The 16,146-nt window shown below is 42.1% G+C and overlaps 1 protein-coding gene across 3 annotated transcripts in view; it reads right to left on the bottom strand.

Moving 5' to 3' along the window:
- The window catches only part of THRB (thyroid hormone receptor beta), a 244,238-nt gene that overhangs the window by 66,181 nt on the left and 161,911 nt on the right, over nt 1-16,146 (bottom strand). For all 3 annotated transcript variants that reach the window (XM_054991370.1, XM_054991372.1, XM_054991371.1), the window contains one exon: nt 8,449-8,512. In XM_054991370.1, coding sequence (XP_054847345.1) covers nt 8,449-8,455 — 7 coding nt within the window. In that variant the 5' untranslated portion in view covers nt 8,456-8,512. The remainder of the gene's footprint in view (nt 1-8,448; nt 8,513-16,146) is intronic.

Below are 16,146 nucleotides of genomic sequence, written 5' to 3'. Positions count from 1 at the left end.
CCAGACAATTTGTTGTTGCTTCCTCACAGGTATTCATAGTGTTACTGCCTTTGAAAACAGAGGCTCTACATAGTTCTGTTTAGAAGAAGTTGACCTGACACTCACTGTAGGCGCTTGGAGCTTCAGCATAGTTGCATTGGTCTGGAAAGGACTAGACATAGACATGTCTGTTTAATTAATAATTATGAGTAATTATTGGGTTCTACTTCATAAGTGGAATCTAAACACACATTCAGATGTTGCCAGGGCTGGTGCATCCATGGAGGCGGGTGCGGCAGCCACCTCAAGTGCTAAGGCGCTGGAGGGGGCACCAGGGGCGCATGCCACAGAGCTGGGGGCAGCAGTGCTGGCGGCTGAGCGGGAGGGCTGGGAAGCCGCCCGCATGCCGCCCTAGCTGCCTGCCGCGCCTGGCCGGGAGCATGTGCTGGTGGCGGCAGCACAAGGCAGTCTGGGCGGGCAGCCTCCCAGCCCTCCTGCTCAGTTGCCCCGTGCTGCCACCACCTGCACACAGCTGCGGGCCAGGCATGGCAGGCGGCCGGGGCGGCGTGGGGCAACTGAGCGGGAGGGCTGGAAGGCCACCCACGCGCCATCCCAGCTGCCTGCTGCGCCAATGGGGCCGGCTCGCAGCAGCATGCTGTGTGATGTCACATGCAGTGATGTCATCATGCAGTCTGGGTGCACGTGTGTGTGTGTGCGAAGCTGCCCCCAACCTCAGGTGCCAGAAACTCTGGCATTGGCCCTGGATGTTGCAAGTGTGTATCTGTTTCGTTATGGTGGGCAATATCCCAGCAGTTAAGGTCTCTGCCTGCTGATTCTCAGCTGATCAACAGGAGAAAGGAGGCTGGGCTAAAGGGGGGACACAGTCATCATCTCTATGCAATCACATCACTTCCAGAGTGACCCAGAAGACAGTGTCACGCCAGAGTCAATTTGTTAGAATTTTTAAAATTCTGTGATTTTGGCCAAGTGCTAAAGAATCAGCCCCAGCATGATGCATCACTTCTGAGTCACACTCAGTTAAACAGAGAGATAGCTCTGGAGAGTGAAGAGATCTCAGGTCGGGTGTGGTAGGAAACTGCCTTATGACGACCTTATGATTCAGTCAAAAACTGAAGGAAAGCACTGATGTTTGAAGGGGTTTGTTTTACGGTACTAGAAAGTGGGTAGCAGCATTCTTAAACCTCAAAGAGAAAGAGAATCCTAGAAGAAAGTGTACTAGAGTGTTTGGGGAAAACACAAGAACAAAAACCTCTAAACATAAAAACTAGTATCTGTGAAGGGCATAAGAACTAAAGTCTGTACATGTACTGATTTTACCTCAGAGATTTCTGTGTTGAATTACCTCAGAAATTTTCAGCCCCTGATTTCACCTTATCTTTCTCCTCTAAAATAAATAAAATAGTTACTTTTGAATTTTAAAAATGACTCTGGTGGTATTTCTGCTGTTTAAGAACAAAGGAGAGGGAAAAAAGAGGAGAGAACATCATAAAGATGTTCTGCATTGAATCAGCCCATTGTCTGCTCTAACTGGTAGAAGTTCTCCAAGGTTTCAAAAATCTCATCTGCACATTTAAAAATCCGAGCAAATGTGTCATTTTGTAATATGTTGTAGAAATTATGCATGACCCAGTAATGAGCCATTGTTCACAGTGTTGTGAAATATCAGGCTACGTCGCAGATGGTGATTGGGCATTTTAAAAGTCACCTCAACCTTATTACAAAGTCTGCATATCTTTTACTAACAAGCAAAGTTTACAGTAATGTGTTTTATCAACTCTAAAATCAGTCAAAAGAAATAATACTTCTAATTTAGTAGAGTTTTGTCATGGTCTGTTGGGTAAGAAATGGGAGACAGCTTGCTGTGCCACGCAGCCAAGTAGGTTAAATTAGTTACTGCAAGAAAATCATTATGGAAAATGTATGGGAAACTGATGCTCACATAAAAACAGCTAAAGCACTTCAACATTTTTGTAACATTTTATTGAATGGCCAATAGCCTGTAATACTGTGCACATCCAATTTCATCCTGTTTTATCTGGAACTATTGGTCTTACTAGTTCCTAAAATAATGAACTTAGCTTTCTAGAAGTTATATTTGCCAGCAACAATTTCTTATGAGAAAAAGAGAAAAATAAATGGTAATGTGGTTCTTCAAAATTTTACACAGAAATACAAATATTTCACTTATTGGATTCAACTTCTACAAGTATGCCTATTTAATAGTTTACAAGACTTATTTTCTCACTATGTGCCAAGTTACCAAACGCTTATATGTATTGAATCGATTACTCCTGATAGGAACAACAGAGCTATGTTCATGTTTGGTTTGGTGCAGACATACAATTTAAATGTCACAGGTGCATATTGTCAGTAATTTGTACCTGCTGCAGAAGTTGCTAGTTTTGGAAAAACAAATTAATCTGTTTTTATGAATAAAAGTGTGATTGAAAATCAACAAGTTCTGTATGACTGTACAACAGTGCCATGAATAATTTTTGTCAGATCCTGTGTCAGTTGCACGGGTAAATAAAAACTACTGTAATACACTTTACATGGGGCTGCCCTTGAAGATGATATAGGATTCTTAGCTGGAGGCAGCTTTATTTCACACATTACACGAATGTTGAGAACATTTCATTGGTTGCTGATCTTCTTCTATGTTCAATGCAAAGTGATTATAATGGCACAGGATCCATATATCTGCAAGATGGCTTTCCCAATATACTCCTGGGTAGCAACTCTGGTCTGCAGATACTAACAGTGACAGCATGTAAGCAGATTAGTATAAAAGTCACATGTGCCACAGCTTTCTCTGCAGTGGCTTTGACTATGCGCAATGGCCTTTCTGAATATGTCAGCAATGCAATTCTTGGGGTCTTTCCAGCAGATGGGCGTTTGTATGTTTGTTTAAATTGACTGATAGTGAATGATCTTTGGTTGCCCTGATTTTTTACATTTATTTTTATACTGGTTTTAATGCATACTCTGTTTATTTGTGCTGTGTTTTTGTTCATGTATCTCTCCTTGGGTGTGTTTAACTGCCTCAAATAAATGTCAAAACAACTACATACAAACACATGTACATGCATGGGACAAGAGTGGTATAAGAGAATGCAGGAGATCATTTGTGTAGGGGGCTCCACAAATTTGGCTGGGATTTAGAGCCAGCAAATGTCTCTAGCATCCAGCAAGGCTTGGTATTCTATCTTTTTGTCCCACAGAGACAAAATATTGGGATGGACCCTCTTCCTATCCTTTCACTCCACACAGAGCAAAGTTTGAAGCCTTCCTCCAGCCTAAATGTTCCTCCAATTGAAGTTGCTCTTCCATTGGAGGAAGAACCAGGTTAGTTGGAGGAAAGCAACTTAGGTTGTAGCAGGGTTGCTAGGTCCCCTATCTTGAAACCAGGGGGTGGACACACCAATTCTCTTTTTTTGTGCATGCACAAAGCTCATGTGTGTGCTCCCAGTGACATCACTGCCAGTTTAAACTGGAAGCAACATGGTCTCAGTGGGGCTGATTCTTTAGCAAAGCATAGTGATAACGTAGTGAAAACACCCTCATCACTTCTGGTATAAAGCAGAAGTGACATCACTGGGAGCACAGGCCATTTCACCGTGGGCTCCAGTCAGCCTCCCTACACTTCCCTCCCTACCAGCCACGTGGCAGGGGGCCAGAGCTGTGGGTGGGGATACCCTGACCCCAGTGGGGAGCTATCACCCCTAAGCTGCCGGAAGGCTCCTTGAAGGAGCATTGGATGCACCCCATTAAATGTATCTCCTCCAAGCAACGAGATTATTTTCACAAAGGAGCGCTGGTTGGAATCTGTGTCTGTTCTTGTAATAAAACCATTATCATCTATTCAGGATCTGCATCCCAGCACAAAACACACCCTGGCTCCATTTTGAAAGGCATAACTCTACTTCCCTTGTACTGCTGGGAAATCAGCAGCATTATACTAGCAGTCACACCTTTCTAAGACCATTGACTTTAATGGATTTTAAAAGGTGCACCTCTGCTTAGGATGGCACTGTAAGTCTGTTACTCCTGCAGAGAAGTATACTGGGAAACTTTGTGTGCTAGTTGCCACCAACAACATTGGATCTGCTTAGTTGGGGAATGGCTTCAAAAGAGGCTAAGTAATGAAAATCATTTTTTTCTCTCTGTGTGATGGTTTATATATGATAATCTGCATAGTCTTAATTCAATATTCATATACTGCTCACAGAAGAGCAATATTTTCACACAGCATTTCTACCCACCATACCTTCTCTTAGAGAAATGGAACTAGGTGAGGAGTAGGCATTAATAGCTTCTCCCTAGATACAAGAACAAAAAAGGAGTAACTCCTCAATGCCAAAGGAGGAAAGCCAATGACATTTATTGCTGCTCTCCTTCTCCACCCCACAATGGCTGCCACATTTTGGTGGCCATTGCTGCTGGCAGCAGCTGGGCACCTGACAGGTAGGTAGGAGAATCTGACTCTCATTCCACTTTTGATTGGATCCTAGATACTGTTTTCAAAACATCATAGATGCTATGTGTTATGGATCGGGGTGGGGGTCCTTTTCTTTCCTCCCTCTGATCCCCAGTACCTCCTGTAGAACCACCTCCACCCAACCAAACTTTTCATCAACTGTTAGGGACCTGATGAACCTCTGAGCTTGTACAGTCCACCACGTGACCAAGCTATAGGCACGCAGGTGAGGACTGACACAACCTCTCTTAACCAAGAAAGGTCTTTATTGAACTACAACAGACTACAGAATATAAGATCCAGAGGAGTTAGCCGTGTTAGTCTGTAGTAGCAAAATCAAAAAGAGTCCAGCAGCACCTTTAAGACTAACCAACTTCATTGTAGCATAAGCTTTCGAGAATCACAGTTCTCTTCGTGCATCTGACGAAGAGAACTGTGATTCTCGAAAGCTTATGCTACAATAAAGTTGTCAGAATATAAGAAACACACAGTTTAAGGAAAGTAGATCTTGCACAAGGTTTGCAGCTACAAAAATAAAAGTAACAAAGAGTCTTTCTACATGAGACCTCTTACACGAGGATGCTCAAGTGAAGGAAGATGCAATGTTAGCCGGGAAGCAGAGTTTTAAAAGACAGATCAGAAGGCTCTGTCAATTTCCCCTCTCTAGAAAGCCAGCAAAGATTGCTCCTCAGAGGTTTTGTTTATTTCCTCTTTGACTCTCAGAAAGGGAGGTGAAACTGACAGAGCCTTCTGGGAGGTGAAGAGGAAATAAACAAACCTCCTAAGGAGCGATCTTTGCTGGCTCTGTAGAGGGGAAATTCTAACATTGCTTCCCCCTTCACTTGAGCATCGTCGTGCAAGACGTCTCAAGTAGATAGACTCAAAGTTGCTACTGTCAAATTATCGCAGTAAGGGTAACCACAGAGTACCTTGTTCAGCTCCTCCTTGAGATGGTGTCTGGTGCCCTGTTGGGGCAAACAAACCTGCGAAGTATACCAGAAATGTGCACCCGAAAAATATTCGGGTTTCCTATTTCGAGTTTACTTGAAGCAGGAAAACAATTCGGGTGTTTAAACGCTTCGGTATTCTCCCTAAAGATTCGAGAATCTTTACGGAGCACACCGAAGATCAAAGCAGTACTTTTCTTGCTGATTGCAAAGGGCAAGAAAAGTGTTGCTTTCAAATGCCTGTTGCTTTACAGCTGATGGGAGAGGAATCCCCCTCCTGTCATCTGAAAAAAAGCTGCTGGGGTTTGAAAGAAGCTGCTTTCAAACATCACGGTTTTACAGTTGAGGGGAGGGAGAGGAGGGACCCCCTCCACCCCTGATGAAAAAGGAGGCATTTGAAAGCAGCAACACTTTTCTTGTGGAGCAAGAAAAGTGTTGCTGCTTTCAAATGCAGCTGAAGGAGGTCCCCCTCCAAAAGCAACACTTTTCTTGCCAGTTGCAAGTGGCAAGAAAAGTGTTGGTCTTTGCCAGAAACTTCCCAAATCTCTTCGGTAAGCTTTCCTTCAAGATTCCCGAATCAGCTCAGCAATGCTCGGGCTGATTTGGGAACCCTGAATCTTTCTAAATTGGCACAATTCAGGTTAAAAAGCTGAATCAGAAACCCAAAATGCACACCCCTAAAGAATACCCTCTATCCTCTGCATCCAGAACCTCACTGGAGCAGAGCAGCCCATGTCTGCAGGGACTTTTTGTACCCTCTCTTTTTCAAAGGAGGAAGGAAGAGTTCTCTCCCCAAATCCAGCCTCTTTCCTAGCCACCATGGCTAGCTGGCTCTCCTGCAATGTATGTCTCCTCCCTCATGTCTCTAGTTTTATGATATTACCAAAAGGCTACAACAACACACTATTATTTATTCCAAGTTGTCAGTTTCCCAACCATCTGAAGGAGAGGTGCCTAATGGAGCAAATGGTATTTCAATTACTCTGCTCTTGCCGGCTCTCCAAACTAACTCAGAGCGTAATTATGAAAAGGTGAATCAGAGGCCAGTATGATATTTAAAAGCCCTAAATCCAATCCTAACACTGTGCCTTGAGGCATCCTGGAGAAAACTGTTAGGCAGGTACTCCGAGGACTACATTTTCCATGAAACGCATTGGATATGGTGGTGTCTGAGGCGCCAGGGGAAGGGAGAGGGAGGGAGACATTCCCTGCCTCCTCCTCCACATCAGCTGCCCACCCACCTTGTCTGGCTGAATGTCACAACCACCTGCAGCCACCCTCACAGTTCAACAACAGGGAGAGCAGAGAAGGGTGGGAGGAGAGCACAAAAATGAAGTTGTATAATAATGAACAAACTCAAAATAAATGATCCATTTTCAAGGAAAACAACAACAATAAAAGTGCACTGAAATTAGGAAAGAGAAGAAATCTCCTCTTGCCCTGCTTTCTCTTACAGGGTGGGTGGATGGGGTAGGGTACGTAAGGTGCATAAGAGTTTGCATGGCTTCATTTCCTACCAAGAAAAAAGGGAATACTGGGCATACACTGCAGAGTTGTTCTCATCACTTGACACAGAACTTTTAAGAAGCAACAAAAGTGACACGGATGAAGCACTTCCCTTGCAAACCATCCTTTCTCTTTGTATGGAAAGCCTGGATTTCAATGGAGGTTCTGAAGGCAATTGCCTTCCAGTCTCCATGAAAAGGAGCCCAGGTGCAATTTGAGTCCTGTTTGTGTGGTTTTATGTCCTGTCCTCTCATTCTCCATGCTCCATGAGTATCTCTTCAATGGGTCTCTTGCTTTCTGTTCCTTTGATGTGCCCCTCTCTCATGCCTTTCTTGCTCCTTAGTTCTCTTGTGCTCTCTGCCTCTTGCTCTCTTGGCATGCTTCTCTGTTGACTTGTGTTGGTTGCGCTTTGAGCTCCACCACGCAGCCTCTCCTATTTGTCTGCTTTTGTCTTCAGTTCCTTAACATGTGGTAGCCTGCAAGTGAGTGTGTTAAAATATAATCTCATCTGTAATCTGAGATTTGGGCTCCACTAAGTGATCTGCTCTCTGTATGTTTTGAATTTCTGGCCATTAATTCACCGATTGCCCTTGGGACTAATCTAAGCCTCAGTGTGATCCATCTGGAAAATGGTTAAATTTCCTATAATATCTTCTAAATGATTCATTCCATCATAATAATTGAAGATAAATAGTCTGTAGCTAGGCTCACCTGCTAGGGTTACTTGCTCTGAATGCACTCTCCTTTATGTAACCAAAAAGCTGTACACCTTAGATGACAGACACTTTCTGGGCACTCCACTCCCAGGCTCATTCAGTTACCAACCAGTTGCGTAAGACTGGCAGTAGCCCCACACAACAGAACACCAGATGCAATGCTCAAGTTTTTACTCCCCAGCAGTGATCATAAATGGAACTTGGCATCGCTGAATACAATAATATTCAACAGATCTGCATCCATATTTTATTAATTAGTGCAGTGAAAGATAAACTCTGTGTGATTTATTTTTCTCTCTTTCTTCTGAGTGATTATAACTCTCAGCCTTGCCTCTTTTCTGTCTCTCCCTTGACTCTTCCCTATGCATTTCCTTTCTGTCTAGCTGACTCTGTACTTCACTGATGGTACAGATGCTTGATGGTCACAAACTCCAAACAAGAAAAAGATAAGACAAAGGCATATGTGGGGACTCTGTTTGATAAATGTATTCCCAAATAAACAAGTTTCTGAGTTTCAATGGATCACTTTTCACAGATGTTACTTCCTTCAAACTAAATGGGAATACCATTCTGAGTACACATGGAACTCTGCATCCGAAGTAACATCGACACACAGATCTCAGCAAAAGATCAACTCCATTATCATCAATATGGAAAAAATATTTCGTAAATGTAATTCCATTGCTAATGGGTTTCACTGAAGTGGGGCCTCTGTCACACAGAACTCCAAGGCTCTAACACATGCAGAATACTAGGAGTCAAAAAAAGAAGTGGCAAGCTCTTATAACATAGAATTGTGTACCTGACATGCTGCTGGAAATTAACAAAAAGTAGTCATTCTCATTCCTCTTTTTCACCAGTATTACCTGTCAAAGATAAGAAAAACATAATGTCACGAATGTGTAGCAAACATTAACAATTTTCTCCTTACTTATATATGCAAATACAGTTGCCCCAATCTAAATAGGGTAAAATGCACCCAGCATGGTGTACGTTGTATTGTGCATGCTAACAGATGCTAGGCAGACAATTCCATACTGTCATCCAGCACCTTGCATTCTGCATACATAGCCAAGACATCCTGATCAGTTGTTCAGTAGCAGCAGCAAGATCCATTCCTTCCCTGCCAAAACAGCAGATTTCGTAAAAGAGCTATAACTGCAGTGGTATATTGAAACCATTGTTCCCGGGCTTAGGATGTACTGTGGCTGTGTACAGTAACATAGACATTTTAATTAAACTTATACTATAATTTACAAAGCACTTTACCCAGTTACCTGAATATATGCTATAAATGCTATAAATAGGTTTGCCAGGTTTTCTTACCCTCCCAGTGTGTGTGTGTGTGTATGTGGGAATGGTCTCACCTTTGTTGCTGTCTTCGCACCACCCCAGAAGCATGCCCAGGAGGACCATTACCCTGCCCCCCCCCACTGCTAGAGAGGTGAGTGGTGGCAGGGGGCAGAAGGTGGAAACAGGGAATCCCCCACCCCTACGGGGGGACCTGACAGCCCTAGCTATAAAACTATGCTTTATCATCAACTCTGTTTGCATTACTAAAACAAATGGGTTCATATCTTATAATCGATTAATGAATGATTATATTTAATACATTATCAGAATTAAATAAATTTGCCTATTAGAAAAATCTGGGAGTAAGCCCCACCGAATAACATAGGGCTTACTTCTGAGTAGACCTGCTTAGGATTGCTCCCTAAACCGACTATTTACTGTTGAAAAGGAAAGGCCGTGGTTAATATTTTTTTCCTTATTAGTTTGGAAAACTAGAATACCGTATTGATAGTACATCATTTCCTTTTAAACCAGATTTAGCAAAGGCTGTAGAGACCAGAGACACGTGCACAGTCACAAGTTCTTCAATGGCAACTCCACCAATGAATCATAAATTAAATTTGGGATTAAACCTTTAGATGTTTTATAACATTTTTATATTACTTATTCCCATTTCACAATTAAGATGCTCTGTTCACTTTGGTGATACTATTTTGGGGTCTAATATTGTCAGCATCTAATTTCGAAACAAAACAGTCCTCCAGACTCTGATTTTGTATAACTGGGGAGCTGATTCTGATCCCACTAACTGCATCACAAACCTATCAGTATTACTGGACTAATATCATACACTGTTCATTTGAGATTTTGTGATGTAACTACAGCAATCTGATTTCATATATACAAAATTGTTACATTGTAATGCAAACATTAACAAATGGCGACCAAATGCAGGTTTTATGAAGGGCGGCATACCTATCTGCAGCTTACCATTAAAGCTCAAATTTGTGTTTGGTTTCATAATTCTGTATTCAGAAATGTGAAATGAATTTTCTTTTGCTTTCTTTATTGTGGATTTGGAAAGAGGAGCAAACAGTACATGCTGTGCAGTTTAAATATAATAACATTTATTTTAGAATTATTCTCAATAGGTTTATGTCATTCCATAGAAAAAGGTTTGAACACCTACCCACTCCCAATTCCCAGCAACAGCAAGAAGAATATCACTTGTTTGTCCTACAAGTTTACAGATGATAGTTAAACTAGAAGAAAAGTCAAATGAGCAAAGTATGCAACTGCCCAATATTTATTGTAACTGGGACATGGTTCATGGTAAAACCTACAGCAGCCTGCCGTGTTTTCAGACAGTATGTATTTGCACATCAACAAGAGAGAGCACCATATAATTTAGGAAACTCAAGCTCTTGCATTTGAAAGAATTTTCAGATACAATGCAAAGGTAAATTAAGACATGTGTGCCCTTTCAGTCTATACATTGCAAAATAATGTTAACAGGTACGATTCAGAAATACAAGTGAGCAAAACTGCAGACCATAATATTTTGCAATCAATATTGAAACCACCTGTTTTCCACCCAGTATTTATTAAAATTTTGGTGTGTGTGTGAGGGGGGGCGCACCTCATATTGCCTTCTATTGTAGTCCTGTCGCTTTCCAGCCTTAAAAGAAAAGGGCAGGCTCTACTGTTAGACACCTGGCTCATACATTTCATTTTAAACAAAAATGTTGCTGTTTCTCTTTCTCTCTCTCTCACACACATGCGCGCGCACACAAACCCTAACTATTCCAGAAGTCTATCTGCCTTCATTAATGATGCCCAATATGGTGCCCACTGGCGCCATGGTGCTCACCAATATATTTTCTAGTGCACTCTTCCTTCCTTCCTGAAGCAAAAAGCTAATCTTAGCTTTCCTCCTTCTCTTAGAAGAAGTAGGTGCTTCAGAAGAGCCCAAGAGGTATTACCTTTTTGTCTGCAGGGAGCACCTATACAGAAACAGCTATTTTCATCACAAGGGAACACTTGGCTGGAATCTCCCAATGTTTGGTGACTGGACTCAGGACTCATGGCAGCCATTTGGTGTGACGCTCACTTAGTGTACTCAAAATTCCAAAAATGTCCACATGTTCAACAAGTTCGGGGAACCCATCTTAGAAAATATCAGCCCCTTTCCCCTTCCATGGTACAGTTTTGTCTCTCTCATCCAACTCCTCATCTCCTACAACTTCCCAAATTGTACTCACAGTATTAGATCATTCTCTCACTCATGCTGCTTACCACTTGGGGCTGCTGCCTAACTTGCTTGTTGTGACACCTACCCAGGGCATCAAAAATATGGTTTCAATGGGGTAGCAGCAGAGTCAATATAAAGATCAGGGTCATTTGGAAACACCCTGATTTTTCATAGAGGATGAAAACTTTATTTACGAATGTAGTCAACATAAGTAAGATTTTAAACTCCAGCAGAAAACCCAATCTAAAAATTATTAGAAATGGTAACCAAATGAGTCCTTTCCATTTAAGTTTATATATTTATGCATGAGGTGGAGAAAATGGATAGAGAGAACTTTGCACCTTTCATGTAATATTAGAATTCTGAGGGCATGCAATGAAGTTGATGGACATTAGATTTAGGATGGACAAAAGATGTTCACTCAACAAGTGATTAAATTTATGAATTCACTGCCAGTGGATGTAGCGATAACCACTAGCACGGCTTTAAAAAGGGATTAGACATTCATGGCTGATGATTAAGTGAACCTCCAAATTCAAACATAGTATACCTCTGAATACGAGTGCTAGAAGGTGACATCAGGGGTAGGTTTTGGCCTCTGTGCCCTTTTGGTTGACACACCGGGGCAGCTGGTTGGCCATTGTATGAAACATTATGTGAAACATACCAGATGGATCACTGGTCTGATCTTCTAATGTTCTCTTTAGTAAAAAATACCCTTCTCTCTTAAAACTAAACATTTCTTATTTGGTTTAGGCTCTTCTAGCAAACAGTAGCCTATTACCCATACCATGCCTTCCTATTTGCTCAGCCCTAGCTAGCCATTGTTGTCCAATAATTCATCAACTGAGGATTTAATTCTTCCAAAAGCCCCCTCCCTTATGAAACTATTCAACTGTTAAGATTATCATCCGATAATTACCTGGTCATCTGGCCAATTATTTGACCAGAGAGCCAGTGGGGTATAGCAGTTACCATGTTTAAGAATCAAACTATGATATATGTGATACAAGTTGGGTCACGACTCACAGACTCCCCTACCCAACCTGCAGTCACACATAACATCAGGGAACTCAAGTTCTCAAGGGCTCGATTTGTCTTGGGAGCATGGGTTGCAGGGAGGGGGGCTGCAGTCTCCTGTACTGTTTTTCTGAGCTGAAACAGTCACAATCAGTACTGTTTGTGGAGCACCTCAGAGGAACTAACAGGCCCCCTCCCAGCCATTTCAGCTTCAGGAAAATGGCTAAAGCCCCTACACTCCAGTGTTGTGATTTCAGGCCATATCAGGTCATGGAATACTTGGGAATGTTACTTCCCTGATGTTCTGTATGACTGCAAGTTCGATTGGGGCACCCCTGACCTGACTGGTGTCAAACTTACCAGCCCTCAAACTAGGACCTCGGAGACCCAGGTTCAAATTCCCATTCTGTCATGAACCTTACTTGGTTACCTCTCACTCTCAGGCTAACTTACCAAACAAGATTGCCGTAGGGTCAAAAAGGGAGGAAGGAGAACCATGTATGTTACCCTGGGGCCCTTGAAATGGTATGATGAAAATTTATTAGATGATGTGCTATTTTCATTTCCATTCATTATGAAATTGTCCTGTGGTATTATTACCCCCTAATGCTGAATGTGGATTTACTTTTGCCTGAACTTCATGACATCTTAGTGCTCTTGCTCATCCCAGAAGAGTCACTCAAAAGAACTTCCCTAGATTTACCAAGGAGCTGCTCATTGATCTGGGAGCAAATATTTTTAGAGTCGATGAAAATAATCTAAATCCATGTTTATTAATAAAATGCTACAAAGAGCTTACTCTTTAAGAGTAACTAACTGAAAATGGGGTCATCAACAGTGCAATAATAAGCAGAGTTACACTATTCTAAATCCACTGAAGTCAATGGGCTTACAACAGCGCTTAAGATTGCTCTGTAAATCTGGCTGAGAACTAGCATTTCATAGGGCTATGTTGCTCATATAAGTTGTTTTAACAAAAATCAGTTGTAAATTTGTAATATACTTATGTTCTCCTAACTGACACTAAAATTTACAGAAATATCTATTTTGGGTAGCATTTGTAATCCTCAAAAGTGCCTAAATTGATAAAGCTTACTTACTTAATATATAATAATACAATGAAGAAATTTCAAATATCAGAGAAAAAATGCTGAGATTTACTAAATTTTGTCAGTAGTAACACATGGAAATAGCTCCTTAAGAACCCGGTTCTTCCCCCAAGATTTCACTGTTCTGTTTGTTCAGAGAAAGTATGAAAAGCTTTATAGCAATTATTACGGCACTTGCTCTTTTACCTGCTTGTTTAGAGGTTCAAGTAAAACAGTTTGTCTTTTCTCTCAGCATAATGGCTGAAGGTTTCTGTGAGAAGGGGATTTTTATTTGTAGATCTGAAATAGTATTTGTTCAGCTGTGCTGCATTTTAAGGGAAGGTTTCTATTGTTGTGAATGTTATTACATGAAATGTTTAATTGTTTTAAAATAGTACGTGTAAAGAAAAAAGTAGATAATATTTTCACATAGAGACACTTAATTAACTTGGGCCATCCATTTCACATAGTTTAAGAGGAATGTGGAATTCCCTTAGTGACATTTGTAAGGGACATTATCCTCTAGCTCCCCCCAGTGGGCCTCAGATATTATTCTAGTGAAGGACATCCTGACTGTAGTCTGAATACTTTCCAATATGGAACCCCCTTGTAAATTTACTACATTCTGCAGAGTAACTCTGTACTATCTTCCCCTTCTCCAAGACAAAATGCAAGAATGTCATAACAGCTTACAGTAAACAACGTTATAAATGAACAGCAGCATAGCAAACCGCAGTTCTTGGCCATTTTGTACATTATGCAGAGATTATCAGAATTTGCTGTTGCTCAATAAGAACTGCAGACAATCACAACTTCCTGATAAGCATATTGTACAATGCCCACAAATGTGTAAAAGGAAACCTCATTTTTAGGCACAGACTAAATCTAATAGTGCAGTTTTTGAAGTGGCTCCCACTGTCTTGGTTGAGAAACAGAATTTTGCAGGAAAGATGAAAGATGATGAGGCAGAGGTACTGCAATAAGGAAGAAAACTGTTCCTGCTTACACCTGAATTCCCATAGTAGAGAGAATGAAGGAAAAGTAGGCTAGTGGGACTCCTGGCCAGGGCTGACCATTCTTATCATATTTTTAGTTACCCTTACCTGCAAAAAAGCTCAAGGTAACATACATTGTTCTTCCCTCTTCATTTTATCTCTCAGCAACCCTGTGAGGTAGGTTGGGATGAGAGAGTAACTCGGACCAGACCTGGCCTCTAGCAGCATGGGTCTAACCCCATCACCTTCAACACTTCCTCAGGCTACAAACTGCTCAAACGCACTCACATTTAAAGATCTTTCCCATTAAAACAGAATGGTTTTATAAGGGTTACAGGCATAATCCAAAACCTTGGTTGTTCAGCCCACATGCTTTTGCACTGCAGATTTATATCTGCTTAAATGTGATATTAATGTGTTTGGTTGTCTCTGAACACAAGCAAGGATTTGAATCTTCTGTAAGTAGTCGGCCCTGGCCTCCGCCATATTTAATATCTGTTTGATAGCTGCCTGTGATATAAAAATCACAGGGCCCCTGGATTAATGCAGCCTGATCTGCAGCAGGGGGGATTCCAGCCAGCTAGGCAAGAGTGTTGCTAAGACCTGCTCAGGAGACTAAGGCATGAAAGGAATGTTCATGCTAATGCAGAGTGACTGGTGGTGACTGAATTTACTGCCTCTCCAGCTGCGGGTGTGAGCTATGATAAGATAGGGTCTCGTGGTGTCACCCCACTTAGCACATTCCGATACCCTCCTTCTGTGATGAAATCTCCACCCCGAGATCGAGGAGCAATCAATCAGCATTGATAAGTTTATAATTTGTTCCTGGGAAGATGCCATCCCTATCTAAATTCATCATGTCAGCTCCAGGGAGATTCATTAGCAAACTGCCCATTCGTGAGGAAGCAGGAGAGACTTTGAATTTCTTTTCACACACCCTGGCAGCAAGTAATCAAAGTAATCAAACTTTTGTAATTCCCTTTAGGCTCTTTCTTCCAACAGCTGAGGGGGCTCCCCAGCCGCAGGAATGTTTTGCCCTATAAGAACCAGGGCTCTTGCCCCATTCAAATTGTGCATGCTTACTGGATCCAAGCGCTGCTCCCTTGGGGCCACTTCCCTAAGTGTGTCTGGCTGAGAACGCTGGACATTTGAAACTCTCTTCCTCCATGGACTACTCTACTCTCCAAGATTGGTAAATATAGTTCCCCCCCTCCTTCGCTCTATTCCAATTTCTGGCTAGTTTCCTAGGACTCTGTGTGTGTGTGCCAACCATTTTTAATTGCCTCTTGTGTGTATATTGGTTTTTTCTCTTTAAATAAAAATTACTCTTTGACCTTAAAAGCACCAAGTTTCATCCGCTGCCTCAAGGAAAGGAGTTATCCCATAGTTACCCCTCTCACATAGCCTTGCTCCTTGCCACTAGTACCGCCCACTTACTCGCAAGGAGCCCTATTCCAGGTAACACCTCCAGGAGCAAGCACGGGGCAAATTGGCTGTGTGGGATAGAAAATAACCATCCATAGTCAAAATAACTGAAAACTGAACAAAACTGTAATCAGATAGTTGTAGGTCATAAAATTGGGGTATCCAGGGCTCATTTTGAGGGGGAATGCACTGGAACGGTGTTCCGGCAGTTCCTCAAATCAGGTGGCCCTGTCCACTTGACTTTAGGGCCGTTTAGGCCTCGATTGGGGCCAAAATGGCCCAAATTTGGGCCAAAGTGGCCTAGATCGGGTCAGTGCCCTGCCTGACACCGACCCGATCCTGGCTGTTTTGTCTCCGATCCCAGCCAAAACAGGCTCAAAATGGCCATATCCCGCTGTTTTGGACCTGTTTTGGCCTGGATAAGGGCT

Source organism: Eublepharis macularius, chromosome 11 (genome assembly GCF_028583425.1).
Source record: "Eublepharis macularius isolate TG4126 chromosome 11, MPM_Emac_v1.0, whole genome shotgun sequence".
In the NCBI taxonomy this organism is placed as follows: domain Eukaryota; kingdom Metazoa; phylum Chordata; class Lepidosauria; order Squamata; family Eublepharidae; genus Eublepharis; species Eublepharis macularius.
The sequence above is the reverse complement of the archived record's forward strand: the minus strand, read 5'-3'. Positions and strand labels throughout refer to the sequence as shown.